The following is a 21,631-nucleotide window of genomic DNA, read 5'->3' on the forward strand; positions in this document are numbered from 1 at the left end:
AAAAATATCACATTTAATCCTCACTATAATCCTGCAAGGAAGGTGTCATTATCTCCATTCTACCCTTGAGAAAACTGAGGCAAAACAGGTTAAGTGACTTGCCCAGGGTCACACAGTAAGTGTCTGAGGCTAGATTTGAATTCAGGTCTTCCTGACTCCAGGCCCAACACTGTATATACTGCACTGGTCTTTCTAGGTTCTTCTCCTATCTATCTTACCACTCCTCAGTCTCCTTTGCTGGATCTTCCTCCAGGTCATGCCCACTAACCACAGGTATTAACCAAAGGTATGTTCTGGCCATCTTTTCCTCACCTTCTATAGCAGGAATTCTTAAATTTTTTTTTTTGCATCATGGTCCCCTTTGACACTCTGATGAAGACTTTGGAACCTTTTTCAGAAAAAAAATTTATAATAATTGAAGGAAATGTTAAATTTCATTTTGAGGTTAATGAAAATAAAGATATACTTTCTTCCCCATTCAAGTTTATGAACCCCATAAAATCTGTCCACAGACTTCTTGGGCATCCATGGACCCCATGGACCCCAGTTAAGAACTGCTGCTCCATACTATGCCAGTAGGTGATTTCATCAGCACTCATGCCATCAATTATCTTTTTGCTAATAACTCTTAAAACTATATATTCATCCTCATCCTTTCTTCTGAGCTTGTGTCCTGGGCATCACCAGCTACCTGTTGAATATCTTTAAATGGATGCTCCATAGACATCTCAAACTCACCATATTTAAAATAATTATTTTATGGCTAAATAGCCTGGATTGCGTGGGGCTAGGTGCAGACAATGAGGGCCACAAGGAAAGGACAGTTAAAAGGATTTATACTGGGATGGGCCTAGTGCCTCAGCCAAATGCCAGAGACTTAGTTCAGGGGCTTTGGGGCCCTTTTACGGGTCCAGCATGAATCCCATTCCCTTTCATTCCCCCCTCCAACAAATGGGACTCTAATTCTTTTGGGGTAAGTGGTGAAAGTTTGGGCTTCTGGAACTGCTTCTTGCTGGCAAGGGGTATAGAGCTGTCCTTGCCTTGAGTTGATTCTGAGGAATTTGATTGGAATAGACCACAGGCTGTTTCCGGATTCCTTTTGGAAAGATGCTATTGAGAAGTAACATTACTTTTGCAGGTAGAAGTCTTTCACCCCTGGGTTCAGTAGTTACACAAATGAATTTGACGGAGATTGACTTTTACTCCAATTATAAAAAAAAGACTTGGGAGGATACTTAAGTAATGATTATACCAAATAGATTACCTCCCTCCAAGAAAATTGTTGCACTGAAATTCTGTTCTTCAAACCAAACTGAAAATGTTTCTGTTTTAATTTCAGTAATTTGGGATATGGAATGAATAAACATTCAGGTCAAAACAGCAAGAGCTCACACACTTGCATTGTATTCATATCTTGTACTGATCATTTGCTTTGATTATAGAAATTTACTATAAAAGGATAGAGCAGGGACAAGATTTATACCAAGTGTGGCAGAATAAAACTTCCTTAGAATTCAAATAATTGACAGTTTTCCAACCATGAAGTATCAATTACACCTTATAGTCAGACTCAGGAATAGACAGGTGGGTAACATTCTTTTTCAGAGGAACACAGTGAGGAAATTGAGCTAGGAGGATCCCAGCTTAGACTGAGGCTAAAATTATCCTCTCAGCTTTTCCCGATACAGACCTCTACCTGAATCACATTCTTCCTGAGTAGCTTATGGTATTTCTCTCAGATGGTGGATTATTGACTACTGATCATGGATGGATTTTTATGATACTTTAGACAGCTCAAAATAAAATCAGTTACACTCCCATGAGCTTTTTACCTCAAACTGCAAGTTTCACTAATCACAACTTAGGGGAAAATTTTCCAGGTTTTAGTTTTCAAACTTAAATTTGCACTGGTGTAAAAGTCAGTCATTAGAGATCACTTCTGTACATTTCCAAATTCTCAGCAAGCCAAGTTCACTGTTTAGGAACTCCAAACCCAAACAAGTTTGTTGGCAAGTTTACAGAATAAAGGGGAATCAACAGAGACCCCAGAGAAGGGGCTTCCTATCCACCTCATCTACCCTTAGCGCTGTGAATGGGCAGAACCAGTCTGGATGAGGCCTTCACTTCATTTCCACCTTTCCACATACATAGTAATCAATTATCAGTTTTAGGTTTCAGCATTAAAACAGTGACCAACAATCTTATAATTTTCATAAGTGATAGCCATATTGTTTTAGCTGGCAACCAAATTATGAAAAGTTGCTTGACATAACTGATAAAAAAGTTTACCAATTTGAAACTTGAAATGAACCCATTACCAATCAGGTGACTTCAATTTTATTGAATGCATTTCCATGTTATTTTATACAGAAAATCAGTATGTCATGATTAACATGTTGAAACCACAACTTTAAAAGAGCAGGCTTACCCACGTTCAGAGTCTGACTGGCTTTAACCTCATACTGCTTTGATGAGTGCCAGTGGGGCTCACGCTGTAGCTGCTGCCCTTCCCCACTGCTTCCTTTCTCCAGGTGGAGGAGGGTGAATTCAAAGGTGAGGAGTGGGAGGGTGAAACTCTCTTCCCCTCTTCTGATCTGGAATGACATTAGTTAACAGAAAAACACAGGGCTGTTTGCAATCCCCACACTTACATACCCTCTTGACTCAAGGGAAGGGAGTGACCAGGGTTGTAAGGAAGTGTTTCAAAATTCCTTGATGATCATCACAGAACCTCCAGAATCTAAGAGTTTTTCAGCTGTTCTAACTTTTCACTATAGCCTTAGCCTGGTCAGAGCTGGAACTATAGGATAAAAAAATCTTAAAAAAAATTTTTTTTGAATTTTTTACAATTTATCTTGGTCCTTTAGATGTATTGAGGCCAGGCACAAAGCTTTCCTTTTCAGGGTTTTGGAGACCAAGCTTTTTCGAGTTCTAACCTAGGGGCACATCTCTGGGAAGTCCTGCTGAGTCCAGCTTGGAGGATCCTGTGGCCTCAGCTGGGAGAGAAGGGGGATCCTTCAGGCATGGGTGTGGGAAGAAGGGCTCCTTCTATAAAGAAGGATCCCAGCATGCAAAGGAAAGGGAGTAAGTAAGTAAGCCTCAGGAAACCAAAAAGCACCTGCAGTTTTCCCAGTTCCTTAGCATCCAAGAGAATTGAGAGAATTCGATCCTTCTGAATGGGGCGTCTGTCCCTTATGTTGCACAAGGTGTGCCCAGATCCATGGCCTCAAACCTAACTGCTGGACTAAGTGCCTGATTTTGAGGCTGAGTTGGAGACAGCCTTGTAACCCTCTGACCTGAATGGAACCTGAGAGCATCAGGCCTGAAAAGCACCTCCAAGTCTTTATACGTGCTTAGAGAGCAACCCCAACTGCAGAGGGAGAAAAAGATGGAAGGCATGGGGGGAGACTTACATACCTTCTGGTCTTGGTTGGAGAAGAGCTGGAGATTAGGCAGTTCTTCCAGTCAGGGAACCATTTGTTGAAGTCTAGGGGTACTGGGAACCCTGAAATTCAAGGGCAAAAGATGGGGGTCCTGCCTCAAAAGAATTCAATGCTAACCTTCTTTCAGTCAGAGACAAGGTGTTTTGCCCATAGAAGTAGGCGGTACTTTTAAGAACCAGTGCTATTGGCCATATTTTAAGAATCTGAGCAATTGGTAGACAAGACTGACTCCTTTTTATAGTGAAAAAGATTATGGGAAGACTTGGAGGTGATCAAGGAGTGGCCAATAGCTTGCAGTGACTGGGAGGTAACAGAGAAGGGAATTAAGGATAATCTAAATGACCCTGCTGGGCCAAGTGCAGACAATGAGGACCACAAGGAAGGGCAGTTTAAAGAGTTATACTGGGATAGGCCCGAGTGCCTCAGGCAAATACCAGAGACTTTGTTCAGGGGCTTTGGGGTCCTTTTAGGGGTCCAGCGTGACACTCATCCCCCATTGTTTCCAAAATGTCCATTTCTGTTAAAGGCAACACATTCTTCTAGTTTCCCAGGTCCATAACTTTGGGGTTAGTCTTGATTCCTCACCCTCACTACATATAGCTAATTAGATGCTAAAAGCTGTCTTTTCTTTTTTCATAAAATCTATTTCATCCAATCCCTACTCTCTACTCACACAGCCATTACCTTAGTTTAGGCCCTTATCACCTCTTGCCTTGACAACAGCAGTGGCCTCCTCCTTAATCTTCCTGGCTCAAGTCTCTCACCTCTCCCATCAGTCCTCTATACAGCTGACAGTGCTTTTCCTTAAGCCAGGTCTGACTGATAAAGGTTGGAAAGGGTCGGGGGAAGGAGGATTCTGAAACCTCTTCTTGCCCCCCCATCCCCTGGCCCCCAGAAGACCAGAATACAGGGGTGGGCTGTCTGAATGAATTCGGAGACTCAAGCATTCTTGAAGTCAAAGCTGGTAAAGATTTATTATGCTTTTCAGTGGGCAAGGGTTCTTAGGGAACCTGCAACCTTAGAGGGGTACAGGTAAAGTTTATATAGGATATTCTATAGTAAAACATATGCCAAATATGCTAATTAGGTGTTTCAGGGCAGGATTAGGGAGTGGTTAAGGAGTTAGTTAGGTTAGTTCTTATAGGAGGAGCATGTACTCTTAGTATCAATTGCACAAGTGTTTTACCCAGAGTTCATTGGGAAATAGCCCAAGGTAGGGCTACAGAGAGGTGTGATTTTAGGCCTGATACATCACTAAGTCAACTAACAGTCAGAACTGACAGAAGTACCCAGGCTATTCCCATCAATATCTTGTTAGACAAGATAAGCATGAGAGAGTATAGACTTCCTATTGCTTCTAGGATTAGCTATAAATGTCTCCATTTGGTTTTTAAAACTCTTCTTATCCTGTCTCCAACCCACCTATCCTGCCATATTTTATATTACTTCGTTTCTGAGTTCTAAAGTCTAGCCAAACTCTTTGTCTTGCTGTTGCTCACATGTGGCAGGTGCATCTCCAGTCTCTGCCTTTTTAGTAGCCATTCGTTGTACCTGGAGAGCTCAGTTTTTCTCCTAGAATCCTTTACTTCAAGATTCAGCTTAAGCATGATGTTTTATATGATGTTTTTCTTGATCCTACCACCACCACCAATTACTAATACCATCTTTCCCTGAACTACCTTGTATTTTATTTCATATTTACTGAAATCTGTACATGTTGTCAGCTACCTCCATCCTTCCTCCCAGCACTCAGATGTAAGTTCATTGACAGCAGGGACCATTTCATTTTTTACTTTGTATTCCCAGTTCTTAGTGTAGTACCTGGCATGTAGTAGGCATTTTACAAATGCTTGTAAATTGATTTTCACCTTCTACATTGTTCATACATTAGGTATTTTATAGAGGGGTTTTTTTTTTGCTCTACTTAAATACTTATTTTTTTTACCCCAATGTTTGTTCATACAAGCTCTTGCCCATGGACTTTAGAATAGTTACTCACTTCTCCTTTATTTCCTATTTCCTTCTTTTACTCTCCTCAGGCTAAAGCCAGACTACATAGTAAAAAGCAGACCATTGACAAGGTCCCTCTAAAGTGAGGCAAAGAGAGCCCCATTCAGGTAGATTGTACTATTCCTTATCCCCAGAACAGTTAAGGTACTCTTTACATACTTAGGTACAACCTCTGGTTTCAGCTTTAGAAAATTCTCTTCTCAACCAATCTAACAACCAGACAGTTATTTTCTAGAGCTAGAAAAAAAAATCAAAATTCGTCTGGAAGAACAAAAGGTCCAGAATATCAAGGGAATTAATGAAATGCTAGGGAAGATGGGCTAGCCCTACCAGATCTCAAAGCAGCAATCATCAAAACTACTTGGTACTGACTAAGAAATAGAGGTGTGGACTAGTGGAATAGGTTAGGTACTCAAGACATAGTACTCAACGAATATAGCAATCTACTGTTTGATAAACCCAAGGACCCTAGCTTCTGGTATAAGAACTCACTGTCTGACAAAAATTGCTGGGAAAACTGGATAACAGTGTGGCAGAAACTGGGCATAGACCAATGCCTGACACCATACACAAGAATAAAGTCCAAATGGATACATGATCTAGGTATAAAGATTGATACTATAAACAAATTAGGGGAGCAAGGAATAGTGTATTTGGCAGATTTATAGAGAATGGAGAAATTTTTGACAAAACAGGAGGTAGAGAACATTATGAAGTACAAAATGGATAATTTTGATTACATTAAATTGAAAAGTTTTTGCACAAACAAGCCCAGTGCAACCAAGATTAGGAGAGAAGCAGGAAACTGGGAAAGAATTTTTGCAACTAGTGTCTATGATAAAGGCCTCATTTCTAAAATATATAGAGAACTGAGTCAAGTGTACAAGAATACAAGTCATTACCCAGTTGATAAATGGTGAAAGGATATGAACAAAGAGTTTTCAGAGGAAGAAATTAATGCTATCTATAGTCATATGAAAAAATGCTCTAAATCACTATTGATTAGAGAGATGCAAATCAAAACAACTCTGTTACCACATCACACCTATCAGATTGGCTAACATGACAAAAGAGGAAGATGATAACTGTTGGAGAAGATGTGATGACAAATGTTGGAGAAGATGTGGGAGAGTTGGAACACTAATTCTTTGTTGGTGGAGCTGTGAGTTGATCCAACCATTCTGGAGAGCAATTTGGAACTATGCCCAAAGGGCTACAAAAATGTGCATACCCTTTGACTCAGCAATATCACTTCTAGGACTCTATCCTCAAGAGATCATAAAAATGGGAAAGGGTCCCACATGTACAAAAATATTTATAGCAGCTCTCTTTGTGGTGGCCAAGAACTGGAAATTGAGGAGATGCCCATCAGTTGGGAAATGGAATACTATAGCGATTTAAGAAATGATGAACAGGAAGACTTCAGAGAGGTCTGGAAGGACCTATGTGAACTGATGCCGAGTTAAAGGAACAGAACCAGGAGAACTTTGTACATGGCAACAACCACAGTGTGTGAGGAATTTTTCTGGTAGACTTAGCCCTTCACAGCAATGCAGGGACCTAAAAAATTTCCAATGGACTCTTGAGGCAAAATGCTTTCCACATCCAGAGAAAGATCTATTGGATCACAGAATGAAGTAGACTATTTTCTCTTGTGTTATGTTTTGGTTTGGTTTTTTTTTTTTTATGGTTTCTCCCATTCATTTTAATTCTTCTATGCAACATGACTAAGGTGAAAATGTATTTAATAAGAATGTATGTGTAAAACCTATATAAGATTGCATGCAGTCTTGGAGAGGGAAGGTAGAGGGAGGGGGAGAAAATATAAGATATATGGCAATGATTGTAGAAAACTGAAAACAAATAAATTAATTTAAAAAAAAGAAAATTCTCTTCCAGCACACCTAGTTTTATCATATAGATTTTCTTTTGCCATAGTCCTGCAAGGCTCTATTTCCATCTGTGACCTCCTAACAAATAGCTTAAGAGTTTTAACTGCTCAGTTACTGTTATCCTAATTAATTTATTAACTGCCTGGGGGAGCGGGGGAAGGGAAGAGTTATTCACTCCCAGAGTCAGTAATTAGTATGAAAATCTGCAGGTAGAAAAATGTTTATCCTGAAAATAAGTTTTTTCATGGCTTTCTTCCTTCCTCTCTGGGAGGAACACAATAGAAATTTACCATTTTAGGGAGAGTTGGATATATTGGACACTTAACATTCATCTGTTGTAGATAGAGGCCAAAAATGCTATAAAAGCAGACATGTTAGTCCTCTGTATTGCACTAGGTGGTGCATACAGGTGTTAGGATATAATCAGCCTTGACTGTAATGAAGTTGGCCAGGATGGAGAGGAAACTGAGCCATAAGAACAGGGTTGGGAATTAGTGTGGGTGGATGCTTGGCCATGATGTGTAGCAGTCAGACAACTAGATGGAAATGTGCTAGGGGAAACATAAGCAAGCTTTGTGCAATTGCCAAATAGAAGGAACTGTCAGTCTATTCATTACAGGATTGCCCACTTGTTTTCAAGGTAGTTGCTTATGTATTGTAATGTGTTGTTACTGTGTTCGGGCAAGGAGTTACTCGAGTACACAAAAGGGTTTCTGTCCAGTTATGGGAGGAAAAGCATCTTTGTAAAATTGTCTTTATACCCCTTAGTTCCACACTAAGTCAGTTCTGTGAAGCTTCTAAAATATTTTGTTGATGCTCTTTCCTTCTTATGTGTCACTGCCCATCAGTTCACTTCTCTTTTCCCTCCAAGTAAAATCCCTTTTTCATTAAATGCATAATCAAGCAAAACCATTGGCCAGGTCTGAAAATGCATGTCTTGTTCTGTATCTTGAGTATGTCAGAGGTGGAAGATATGTTTTATTATCAATCTTTCCAAGTCATTTTTGGTTTCTGCTCTTGTTATAGTTCTAAAGTATTTTTAGGTTATTGTAGTCATTGCGTAAAATGTTCTCCTGGTTCTGGTCATTTCACTCTACATTGGTTCATATAAGTTTTATCATATTTCTTTGTGTCATTTCTTTTTTTTCCAAGTACTTGATGTGACTATTTTTAAAAATTAATTTGTTTTTAGTTTTCGACATTCATTTCCACAACATTTTGAGTTCCAAATTTTCTCCCCATCTCTCCCTCCCACCCCAAAATATCACACATTTTGATTGCCCCTTGCCCCCTCTGTCTTCCCTTCCCTTATCCCCATCTTCTCTCTTTTCTTGTAGGGCAAGATAGATTTCTGTACCCTATTCCCTGTATATCTTATTTCCCAGTTGCATGCAAAAACAATTCTCAACATTCATTCCTAAGACTTTTGAGTTCCAACTTCTCTCCCTTCCTCCCATCCCCACTGAAAAGCAATTCAATATAGGCGCTATATATATATATATATATATATATATATATATATATGTAGTTATGCAAAAGATTTCCATAATAGTCATGTTGTGAGAGACTAACTATATTTCCCTCCATCCTATCCTGCCCTCCATTTATTCTGTTCTCTTTTTTGACCTTGTCCCTCCCGCTAAAGTGTTTACTTCTAATTACTCCTTCCTTCTATTTGCCTTCCCTTCTGTCATCCCTCCTGACATCCCCTTCTCTACTTTGCTGTAGTGTAAGATAGATTTTCAGACCAAATTGAGTGTGCATGTTATTCTGTCCTTAAGCCAAATGTGATGAGAGTAAGCTTCACTTTTTCCCTGTCATGTCCTCCCCTTTCCCCTCCACTGAAAAAACTTTTCCTTCCCTCTTTTAGGAGAGATAATTTGCCCCATTCCATTTCTCCCTTTCTCCTCCCAATATATTCGTCTTTTACCCCTTAATTTTATTTTTTAGACGTCATCTCTTCTTATTCAACTTACCTTTTGCCCTCTGTCTCTATATGTGTGTGTGTAATCCCTTCAACTACTCAAATACTGAGAAAAGTTTCAAGAGTTACAAATATTATCTTTCCATGTAGGAATGTAAACAGTTCAACATTAGTAAGTCCCTTATGATTTCTCTTTCCTGTTTACCTTTTCATGCTTTTTTTGATTCTTGTGTGTAAAAGTCAGATTTTCTTTTCAGCTCTGGTCTTTTCATCAAGAATGCTTGAAAGTCCTTAATTTCCTTGAATGACCATTTTTTCCCCTGAAGTATTATTATACTCAGTTTTTCTGGGTAGGTAATTCTTGGTTTTAATCCCAGTTCCTTTGACTTCTGGAATATCCTATTCCAAGCCCTTTGATTCCTTAATGTAGAAGCTACTAGTTCATGTGTTATCCTGATTGTATTTCCATAATACTCGAATTGTTTTTTTCTGGCTGCTTGCAATATTTTCTCTTTGACCTGGGAACTCTGGAATTTGGCAATAATACTCCTAGGAGTCTTTCTTTTTGGATCTCTTTCAGGAGGTGATCTGTGAATTCTTAAAATATTTTACCCCCTGGTTCTAGAATATCAGGGTAGTTTTTTTGATAATTTCATGAAAGATGATATCTAGGCTCTTTTTTTGATTATGGCTTCCAGGTAGTGCCATAATTTTAAATTGTCTCTCCTAGATCTATTTTCCAGGTCAATTGTTTTTCCAGTGAGATCTTTCACAGTCTTCTATTTTTTCGTTCTTTTGTTTTTGTTTTGTAATTTCTTGGTTTCTCATAAAGTCATTAGCTTCCATCTGCTCCATTCTAATTTTGAAAGAACTATTTTCTTCAGTGAACTTTTGAATCTCCTTTTCCATTTGGCTAATTCTTGATTTTCAAAATCCTTTTTGAGTTCTTCCATGGCCTGAGACCATTGCATTTTTATTTTGGAGGTTTTGGATGCAGAAGCCTTGACATTTATGTCTTCCTTTGATGATACACGTTGTTCTTCCTCATCTGAAAGGATGGAAGAAAATACCTGTTCACCAAGAAAGTAACCTTCTATTGTCTTATTTTTTTTCCCCTTTTTGGGGCATTTTCTTGAGTCCTTTGTCAAGAGGAGGATATACTCTAGGAACCTATATGTTCTCAGTTCCTGCATGGTGGCACAATCAAGGGAGAGGAGTTTACTGTTCTCTTTGCCTACACTCTGGTCTGGGAGCAACCTCAAGCTTTTTTGTTCAGGATTCTCTCCAAAGCTTCTACCAGCTCCACCACATCAGTGCTCTTCCTTACCCTAAGGCCACCACTCAGGGCTGAGATCCAGATCAGCTGCTTGATTCCCCCAGGATCTTTAGCTCAAGGGCTCCAAAAATGGACAGTGCCACAGCAGTGGCTGCCATTGCCCTGGGTTCAGGGCCAGATTGCATTCCCTTTTCACTCAGGTGAAAGAGCTTTCTCACTGACCTTTGAAGCTGTCTTTGGCATTTGTGGATTGAGGAATCTGGGAACCATAGTTGCTGCTTGGGGATTCCATGCCCTGAAACCTGCTCCAGTCCTGTGCTTGCTATGCTACACGGCCAAGGCTGGGCTGAACTCCATGGGCTGCACTTCATTCTGAGACCAGTGCGATAGACCTTTCCTGTCAGCCTTCTAGGCTATCTTTGGCTGGAAATCTCTTTCACTCTGTCATTTTGTGGCTTCTGCTGCTCTAGAATTTGTTTAGAGTCATTTTTTACAGGTATTTTATGGCTATGGTGGGAGATCTTCTACAGGTCCATTGCTCTACTCTGCCATCTTGGCTCCCTGTATCATTTCTTATGGTGCAATAAATTCAAATTTATATCATGAATAGTTCAGCCATTTCCCAGTTGATAGGGACCTACCTTACTTCCAGTTCTTTACTACAATAGAAAGTGCTACTATAAATATTCTTATGCATATATGCCCTCTTTCTCTATCCATGACCTCCATAGGGTATATGCTTAGTAATAATATTGTGGGTCAAGTTAAGTAACTTTTTGAATATAGTTCCAGATTTTTTTCCAGAATCATTGAACCATTTCACAACTTCACCATTAGTTCACTAGTGTGCCTGTCTTTGCTAATCTGAAGAATGTGAGATAGGAACCTCAGATTTGCATTGCTCTTACTAGTGACTTGGAACATATGGTTCATATGGTTGTTGATAGCTCACATTTCTTTATTTGAGAACTACCCATTCATATTCTTTGACCACTTAACTATTGGGATGTGATTCTTATGCTTACATATTTATGTCAGTTCTTTCTATATCTTGACTATTAGACATTCATCAGAGAAATTTTCTTTGAAGTTCTTTTCCAAATTATTTCTGTTGTGGTTCTGTCTGCATTTATTTTGTTCATGTAGAAGCTTTTTAGTTTTACCTAATAAAAACTGTTTATCTTTTAAATATTGTTTTTGTCCCTTGTTTCAGTAAGAATTCTGCTACCTAGAGTTGTCCTCCAATTTTTAAAAATGATCTTTATATTTGTCATCCATTTGGAGTTTATTATGATACATGAGATAGCATGTTGATCTAAACAACCAAGCTCTACTTAGATTGTTTTGCAGTTTTTCTAGCAATTTTTATCAAATTGGGAGTCCTTATATCAGTATCTAATGTCCCTAATATTTTTTACTGATCAACTTGCATATTTTTAGCCAGTACCAACATTTTCTTAATGATTATTGCTTTATAGTATACTTTGAAACATGGTACTACAAAGCCCCCTTTATACCTCCGTCCCTCCCACCCCTATAATTTCCCTTGAGATTCTTGACTTTTTTGTTCCTCTAGATATATTTTGTCATTATTTTGTCTAGATGAAGAAAATGACTCCTTGCTAGTTTGGTTTGGTATTAAATTCATAGATTAATTTATGTAATATTGACATTTTTATGATATTGGCCTGGTTCAGCCATGAGCAGTCACTATCTTAATTATTTGTCTTCCTTTATTTTTGTTAAAAGGTGTTGTATAATTGTATTTATTTAACTTCTGGTTGTGTCTTCATGGGCTTCCCAGATACCTTAAAAATCTTCTTGTTATTTTGAGTGGGATTCATTTTTCTGTTTCTTCCTCTTGGGTTTTGTTAGTAATATACAGAAATGCTAATGATTTTTGTAGGTTTCTTTTCTATCCTGCTACTTTAAATTGTTATTTCAGTTAATTTTAGTTGAATTGCTAGAATTTTCTAATTAAGCCTTTTGTGTATCATCTATAAATAGTGGTAACTTTATTTTTTCTTTGCCTCTCTTCTTCTTATGCTTATTTCAGTCTTACTTTCTTATTTTTATAGCTAGCATTTCTAGAACTATTTTAAATAACAATGCTATTCAAATGAGGTAATAGGCGCAGTACTTTCCAAACCTTAAAGCACAGTGTAAATGTTGTTATTATTAATAATGAAAATCTTTTCTTTATCCCTGATCTTACTGGAAAGGTTTCTAGTGTTTCTCCATTACAGACAATGCTAGTTCTTTGGTTTTTAATAGATATTTATATTTAATAGATAATTAATAGATATATCCATTATCTTGAGGAAAAGTCCATTTATTCCTATATTTTCTAGTGTTTTTAATATAAAATTGCATTTTATTAAATAGCTTTTTCTGCATTTCTTGACGTAATCATGATTTTTGTTTTCTTATTAACATGATCTAATATATTTATAATTTTCTTAATATTGAAACATCTTTATATTCCTGGTGTAAATACAACTTGATCAGGATGGATAATCTTTTGAATCTGTTGCTCTTTGATAATATTCAGTACTTTTACATACATATTTATTAGGGATATTGGTCTATAGTTTCCTTTGATTTTTCTTTTCCTAGTTTAGGTGTCAGGATTGCATTTGTCTTGCAAAAGGAATTTGGTAAAATGTCTTCTTTCTCTCCCCCCGCCCCAAACAGTTATGTAGTATTAGAGTTAAATATTCTTTATTTGATTCTGTGTATTATCAATTCCCTGAATGTATTTTGATTCAGACTAATTCCCAAAAGTATCTGATCTTAGACAAAGTGATATTAGATAAATAGGAAGATTCCTAGTTTTTGCTTCATGTAAGATGCTAGCATAAGGAATGTGAATGATTCTGCAATGTTGGGGCTAGAGGTTGTCTGATATTCTACTTAATGTAAACAATTTGGTTTTTAGATTGATGATCCTTGAGGTTGGTTATTGGATCACTGCACAGGGCTATTTTTTCCAGAAATAGAGAGATCATTGCCTAGCCTGTTGGCATCATAATATGACTACTAAATAACTATTAGTGTCCAAATCTGTTTTAATCCTTAATTAGCAGACTTTGGTAATTAGTTATCTGCCTCTCTCCCAACTAAAAGTTCTTTTGCAGCATCCAGCTAGTTATTAATAAGTGAAACTTCATGTCTGCCATGTAGACTTCATTGACAAAACTGGCACAAGCACCAAGAAGCCAACTAAAGGAACCCTGCTGGCTTTGTCTTGGGCATCAATTTTTGACAAGGTAATTCCTGGATCAGATGCTTTTTTGTTATCTTTTTCAGCTCCATGTGTAGGGAACCAAAGGGTTTTTTCAGTGTTAAAAGACAGCAGAAGGTAAAATGGGAGGTGGGGTTCCTTTTCTTTTAAAGAGAGGCATTTTGAAAGGAAAGAGGTAAACTTGCCACACTCCTACAGAGTGTTCTCCAAGAGAGATCAGCAGCCCCAGGTACCCTCCTTCTATTAGACAGGTGCTACCTTAATTTTAAAATGCTCTTTTACTTCTCAAGTTAAGTCATATAGGCTTCAGTGACTTAAATGGAAAATACTCAGACCTAGTTAAAAAGAATTGAAGAAGTTTCATGGAAATTTTAGCTTCTAAGAATACCCATTTTGGCCTTCAGAATAATGCCTTGATTGTGTTTTATGGGTGAGTGGGTTTGATATAATGTTACTGTCACATCCTGCAGGGGTCTTCATAAGCTAAAGTGATTCCTTCAAGTCCTTATAGGGCTGTTGTGAGAAGATTGCTTTATAAACCTTACAGGGCTTTTTTTAATTGTTAGCTGTTACCTTAAATCTTAAATAAATTTGGTTTCAAGTATCAGTTGATTAGATTTTTGCTAAAATAAATAAAAAGTAGTTAATCCAAGATATGTTAAGTTATTGAAAGAAGATTCATTTAGTGCGGTGGCATCCTATATTTCTATCATATTTATTTTTTATAAGACATACTGAATTCTTTTTCAAAGGGTCCTTGGTTCTTTTTCCCAGTAGGAGTTTTTGCTTTGCTCCAAATAGTTGTCCATAACCCTCCAGTTTTTAGATCATATCCTACTTCTGGTGTTGAAGTTAGGTAATACAGATCTTTCAAAATTTTGAATACTTTAAAACACTTTTTCAAAGCTAGCTGCAGCATTGGGAGGAAAGAAGAAAAACAGGAGCCTGAGGGTAAAAGCTGAAGGCTAAGGTTATAGAGGGGATTTTGTTATGTTCAGGAAAAAAGCTGTGTTTATCTTTCCAGTGCAGCTCAGTAGCTAAAGCAGACCTTGTGACAGGAGCTCTATCTACAATTAAAAGCTGCTTTTCAAAGGTATTTTTTTGCCATACAAAATAAATACAGAAGCTTTTCCTCTCTACTAGATAAGGGAACACTAATTTCACTGAGTGGTGGTGGGAGAGCAGTTTTTAACGAAAATATTTTTGCTGTTCAACCTCTTCTCCCCTCTCCTAATGGTCTCATTTTGTAAGACTGATATAGATAGAAAAAGGACCATTTATTTTCTTCCTGTAGAGTGAACCCCTCTAGCTTGTCTCTTGGACAGGTGAAGAAAGCTAGCTAGAAATAGTTCAAGAGAAAATGAATCCCAGTGTTCTTTTCTTTCTTGTCACTGGTATAAAGTCAGTGTATATTCTGGCTCTGACATAGTTATGCCTAAATTTAAAACCATGGTTTTGGAGGTTTTTTTGTCCTGATTTCAGATGGTAAAGTGCCCAGCAGATTTCTAGAATAGAGGAAGGTAGAGCATAAGCACATTGAACAACCAAATAGTGCTATGTTTGAGATGCTACCATGTATTCTGATTTACTTTTTTGTACTAGTACTCTGAGATGTTAGGAGAAAAATTATTTATTTTGCTCCTAAATTTATACTTTTTATGCATTGCCAAATGTTTGACAAGACAGCGAAGATATGTTATCCTCTAGAAAAATGGTATCCCTGCATAGTCGATTCTTGATTATTTGGACCTAGCTTACCATGAAGTCTATCTAAACCCCTCTTTCTCTTTCCTGAAAGACTATGTCACTTGCTAATAACCCAGTTAACCCGTTCTGCTAAAGATTGGTCTCAGGGAAAAGAGATGAGCCTTACATAAGTGCATTTTTTTTTGTTTTTGTTGGACATGTAATTCCATTGGAACAGAGAAGTCCTGATGAAGAAATTCCTTATAGCAGTGCACCTGTGCTGCATTTTCTAGTCTTAGAGAGCTACCTGGGTCACTGAGTGATTAAATAACTTGCGCAGAGTCACATAGCTGATGTGTTTCAGGGGGTAGCTTTGAACAGGGCTTCTTGACTTTGAGGTTAGCTCCCAAGTGAGTTTTACTTATTATTGTTTAATACTGGCAAAAGTTTTGTGGGAGCTTGAAACTAAGAACTAAAGCAGCTCTTTTGGATTATTTGTGGATTTCGGTTTTCCCTGCTTTCCTCTTCCTGATTGTTACAAGTAATCAAGAATTGAAAGAGTACTAGGATAACCTATCAAATGAGTTGTACTACATTAAAACTGATTCCTAACATGTGAAGAAAAGACTAAAGACTAAATGTTTTGCCTGGAGTTTGATCTCAAAAGGGCCAGGCACCTTTTCCAAAACCAGGCATCCTGTTTTATTTATACAGTATTTAAGATGAAGCAAAGTTTTTAAAAAAAAGAATGTATTGGTTTTTTCTTAGATTTGAACAGAGTACACCGTAGCTACACCTGACATTTTAAAACTCCTCTGAAAAAGTATCTCTTATACACTTAGGGCTTATTCTGCCTTTAGAGAGTTTACAGTCTAGGAGAGAGATGTGACACAAATAACTAAGTTCTACATGTTGGGCTCTGGTGTTAATAGTGTATTCAGATTTAAATCTGAGAAAACCAATACACTTTTTTCCTTTCACTTTGCTTTCTTTATCTTAAAATACTGGGTAAAAACAATGTTGCTAGTGCTTGGTTTAATCTTGATTCTTTAGGACCTAGCCCACCCAGTGCTCTCTGCAGATAGTAGGTGCATCTAAAGTCTTTCTTCTAATTTCAGTCGTAGGATCATAGATTCAGAGCTTGAAGAGACCTCACAATTACTTAGACCAACCCCTTTCAGTTTATATAGATAAAGAACTGAAACCCAGAGAGGTAGAGCAACTTGGTTAAGGTCACATAGGATTTAAATAGCAGGCATGATATTTGAACCCAGGTTCTCTGACATTCCTTTCTGTTGTACTATACTTCTCTCTGTTGTGAAAATATTTGTCAGAGTAAATTTTGGAAGAATGCACTTCTGCCTGTCTCTGAGGAGATCTTAAGATGTATTTTATCTTTAGTTCTCTGCTGCTAATGAGATGACTTGTTTGAAAATGTCAGTGTTACTGAACTTGTTTGGATCTTGATCCCATAATGTAGGTGTTTAGTGTAGATAGCCCAAAACAACAAGTTATGCATCTGAAGTCAGGAACCCCTTATTCCTCTCCTGTTGCCTTAGTGAAGCTAAAAGGGCTTCCAGAGTACCCAGGGTTTTAAAATCTGGAACATTTTATAATCAGCATACAAGCTCTAGTAGCTACTATTAAGGATCCTGGAGACAGGTATTGCTTGTTATCTTTCTAGGTGCTTCCTTCCCAGTGATACCTATTCCTGAATAAAGAAAAAGTTGGAGTTTGTATCAAAAAGAGTGGAATCATAACTGTCTTTTTTTTCTCTCTGAGGATGGATGGCATATCTTGATGATATATTAGGACTCAGAGTGTTGCATGAAATTGTAACATATATATGTAGAAGAGTTGGAACTGCTTTTATTTTTAAAGTCTATGTTCACAGAGAAAACTGTTATTTCTGCTTGTCATTTAGCAGTAAACAGTCTAAAGTAAGATCAGAATGAACCTGTTCTTACGGATTCTGTTTCATCTCTGTGGATTACACTTCACTATTGAAGAATTAACCTTCAAGATTCCCAAGGCAAAAATCTGTAACTTTCCATTTATATCCTCTCAAAGGGAAATCCTGATTGTTCCATGCTTCTGCCAGCATTAAGTTGCAAATATTTTTATTTTCAAGTGTTCAGTGCAAAGCAACTAGCAGTCAGAATATTTCAATACTATGAATAAATTTTTTCCAGTAGTTAACAGTATTAAACTTAATCTATTTCTAGGCCTCAACTTGACAGGGTCCCTTTAAGTAGTTAGCAGACCTGAAAACGCGGGCTCTGCAGAGAGCCATTGTTTCTGGCATAGAGGAATATATTGCATTCTGCTCTTGACTCTTCAGATTTAGAGATATGATCCCTTAGGAGAAGCCTGTACTTACAAATACCCTATTCTGAATCCATCGACTGGGCTTCATGCCATGTAAAGTGAAATTTGGAAATTGAAGAGGAAAAAGGCTGTTTTTTCCTCAAACTTCCTGCTGCTTTTATAGCTTCATGACTTCTGAAAGGTAATTTTCAGCTTTTTCTCCCCCCTAGAAATCTTTTTTATTTTTTCTATGACTGGACTACTCAAAAACCTTCCTTGATTCAGAAAAGGTTGAAAGATTAAAATTGCCATTTTTACCTTTACTGGTTTACTTTCCTTTCAGGTTTGTGTCTCATAGGTAATATTTAGTTTGCAAAATGCTATCAGCCCCAGAAGGGAGCTGAATCTGCCATTATTTGGGATAGAGGACCTAAACCAGGTGGGCAGAAGGATGATAAATTGCGGTAATTGGGCTGTTGTCCCTTAGTCTCACTCTTCTGACTGCTCTTCCAAATTGATACCCAGAAGTTAATTAAGGTCTGCTCTGCAGCAGGCAGACTCTGAGATTCCTCATACTGCAGTCTGCAGGTTCAGGCAATTGGCATTCTCACCCTGATCATTGGCAGAGCTGGTCACCCTCCAGTGCAGTACAGGATAAGGAAAAAGGCCCATCCACAAGCCGTGTGTGGTAAGAAATGAATCTGTTGTCCTTAAGCTTTGTGCGCTGACATTTCTTATATGTATTATTATTTAGTATGGCTCTAGGCAGCAGATGCTGTAGATTGTTTTGGTCTTCATATAAGGCCAAAATAAGCCTAAAGGGCATTCTGAAGGAGAAATAAAGCTGAAGGTTGAAAATGCTTAATAATGAATTTGGGGAGCACTTAAATTTGGAGCTAATTTTCATATACTGCAGTTTCTCAGATTTTTCAATTACTTTGATATGAAAGATCTTTAACTTTGTATTTATAAGTTCTTAATGCAATATTTTAAATAATTTTGTGCTCAGTATTACTTTTATACATTAGAAGAAGAGAGTCAGTCTTAAAATATAATCCTAGGGAACTTGCCTTATTTTCTATTTTGTAATTTTTATTATTCCAACCCTTGCTCTCCCCACATCTTCATCCCCTGGTTTTTGGTGATAAAAGGCGAATATATAAGGTGCACTGGGCAGGGGGTCAGAAGATGTAGGTTTTATTTCCCAACGTTGCAACTTTGCTGAGTGGACTTGGGCAAATAGCTGAATTTTCCTTTGTTTCCTCTAAATTGGGGATAATACCAGTCTTATTTTGTGAAGGTTGTTATGAAGATCAGGTGAAGTAAAATAGTAAAAAACGCTTTGAAGACCATGAAGCGCTGTGCAGATGGGGGGTGGTGTTATGGTGATAGGAGAAATGTGGTGAATGCATTTTACTTCCCAGTGATGATGGCATTTTTCCAGTGGCTTCTGAGGGAAGGATAAGAGTTATTTCCTGGGGATTTTATGGATGCTAAGTATAGGTGATGTGATAATATTTGTGAACGGGAGGAAATCATCTGGCCAGTCCTGTTGATGCTATCGCTGCACCCTGGTGGCAGTTTCAAGGAGAAGCCTTCATGTAGATCTTAAAGGGAGGTTTCATCAAATATACTTTGGATCTAGAATCCAGCCATCAAATTTAGAAGCCATTTGGATTTTTTAGGAAATAAAAAGGAAGGGAGGTGACAAGAAAGCCAACATGCTCCTGTAAGCTGTTGCTCATTAAGCTCTGGTCCAGACCCAAATTAGGGTCGCTAGACATCTAAAGAAAGACCTTCACCAATCCTCTGTGAAGACTCAAAGAGGTAGCTAAGTATATCTGGCCAAGGAGTTTTGTGGACCACTGAATTGAAAGCCTTCCCACCTTTTGACTGTGCCTTTGCTTCCAGGCTAGTGAACTTTTTATTGTGAGAATCTAGTGACAAGTAAGTCTTTCAGTATCTGTTATCTCAAGTAAATTCTCCTTTGTTTCAAGCAAATTCCCCTCCGAGATAAAATTGGCAAGTAAGTTTAAGCCCAGTTCAAATCTGTTTTCTGAGCTGAATAAGGTACAGTGGTAGCTGAAGAACCAAAGAAGCCAGGTCCCCACTATTGCCAGCATTGCACGGTTCTGTCCAGTGTTGTCTTCTTTTTGAAGTTACAGTTAATGCTGTTTTTAAAAAGTGACTAAGTGAACTGATGCTGAATGAAATGAGCAGAAGCAGCAACAGCCACCGTGTGCAAGAACTGTTTCTGATAGACTCAGCCCTTCACAGCAATGCAAGAACCTAAAACATTCTTGAGGCAAGAACTCTTGAGGCAAAATGCCATCCACATCCAGAGAAAGAAGTATGGAATTGGAATGCAGAATGAAGCAGACTGTTTCCTCTTGTGTTGTGTTTTGGTTTGGTTTGTTTTTTCTCATGGTTTCTCCCATTCATTTTAATTCTACGCAACATGGCTAATGTGAAAACATGTTTAATAAAAATGTGTATGTAGAACGTATATAAAACTACATGCCATCTTGGGGACAGTGGAGGGAGGGAGAGGGAGAAATTTAAAAACTTTCAGCAGTGGCTGTTGCAAACTTAAAACAAATTAATTAAATTTAAAAAAATAAAAGGAAAACAAAAAAAGCGATAAGTATGCATGGCAGGCAACAGTCAGCAAGAAGGCATTAATGCTTCTCAGTTCTCCTTTGTGTATTGTTTTCTCCATTAGAATGTAAGGTCTTCAAAGGTAGGGACTGTCTCTTTTTTCTTGTATTATTTAGTACAATGATTGGTATATAGTAAATATTTAATAAAATGTTCTTTGTTTGCTTTATTACCAGGACTTGTTAAGCTCTTTTTTAAAGAAAAACTCCCAGGGCGTTATCATAGAAATGGACAATGGGAATATTTATATGGTCGTCTATATTTAAAAAATCTTCTGATATCAGAAGAATGATGATGATAGAAGAATGCTAGTATTTTGGAGGCAGAGATACATTTGAGAAGGCTTGTCTCAGCTAAAGAGAAAGTTGTTTGGTTAGAATGAGAACCAAAAAGATACAGTAAGAAATTAAGTCCTAGGTTAGAACCTCAACTATTTAATTCTGAAAGAAGTAATTCTTTGAAAACAACTTGCTTTTCTTTTTAGGGATCAATGCTCAGGCAAGGAAACTCCAGAAGAATCGTGCAAAGGGTGCTCCAACACTGACAGCAGGATGTAAACGAAATTCCACCCCACCCACACTTCGGCGCACCGTTAGTGAAACCAGCTTGAGTCATCCCAATACACAAGAAGAGGAGCCAAAGGGGCGTTATCCCACCTTCCCAGACCCTCCCCGAAGCCCCGAGGACCCAGGCAAGGAGCTTCCGGACACTGTTTTGGAGACAAATAGCAGTAGCAATATGCGATACTCACTTTACCGGTCGCCACACCTTCTCCTTCTGCAGGGCTATAGTCAGCAGCATGTACGTACTTTACTTCTCTTATGAGACCAACTAGATAAGCAGTTCTTAGACTTGTGATGAAGGCAATTTTCCCCCTCTTTAAGTGGCCTCTTTTAGTCTTTAGTTGGATGACCTTACTTGTAAGGGTAATTTATAATTTACAACTCTAGCTAGAAATTGAAGGGGATGAGGTTGGGGGTGCTCATAAGTGTATATAAGTTGGCATGAAGATATTTTGAAGAATTAAATTTGTTATATTAAAAGATGATTAGGAAGTTTGATAATTCTTTTCAGGTAATAGATAATTGTTCCTACCCTTTAAGATGGAGAGAACTGGCCATAGGTAGCAGTAATAATAACTCATGTTTATAGAGCACTTTAGGGTTTACGAAGCTCTTTACACAATCCCTG

At 37.8% G+C, this 21,631-nt stretch overlaps 1 protein-coding gene across 4 annotated transcripts in view; it reads left to right on the forward strand.

The window, feature by feature from the left end:
* The window catches only part of RADIL (Rap associating with DIL domain), a 114,841-nt gene that overhangs the window by 26,585 nt on the left and 66,625 nt on the right, over nt 1-21,631 (forward strand). For all 4 annotated transcript variants that reach the window (XM_072597668.1, XM_072597667.1, XM_072597670.1 and 1 more), the window contains exon 3: nt 20,925-21,241. In XM_072597668.1, coding sequence (XP_072453769.1) covers nt 20,925-21,241 — 317 coding nt within the window. The remainder of the gene's footprint in view (nt 1-20,924; nt 21,242-21,631) is intronic.

The sequence above is a fragment of the Notamacropus eugenii genome, chromosome 3 (genome assembly GCF_028372415.1).
Source record: "Notamacropus eugenii isolate mMacEug1 chromosome 3, mMacEug1.pri_v2, whole genome shotgun sequence".
In the NCBI taxonomy this organism is placed as follows: domain Eukaryota; kingdom Metazoa; phylum Chordata; class Mammalia; order Diprotodontia; family Macropodidae; genus Notamacropus; species Notamacropus eugenii.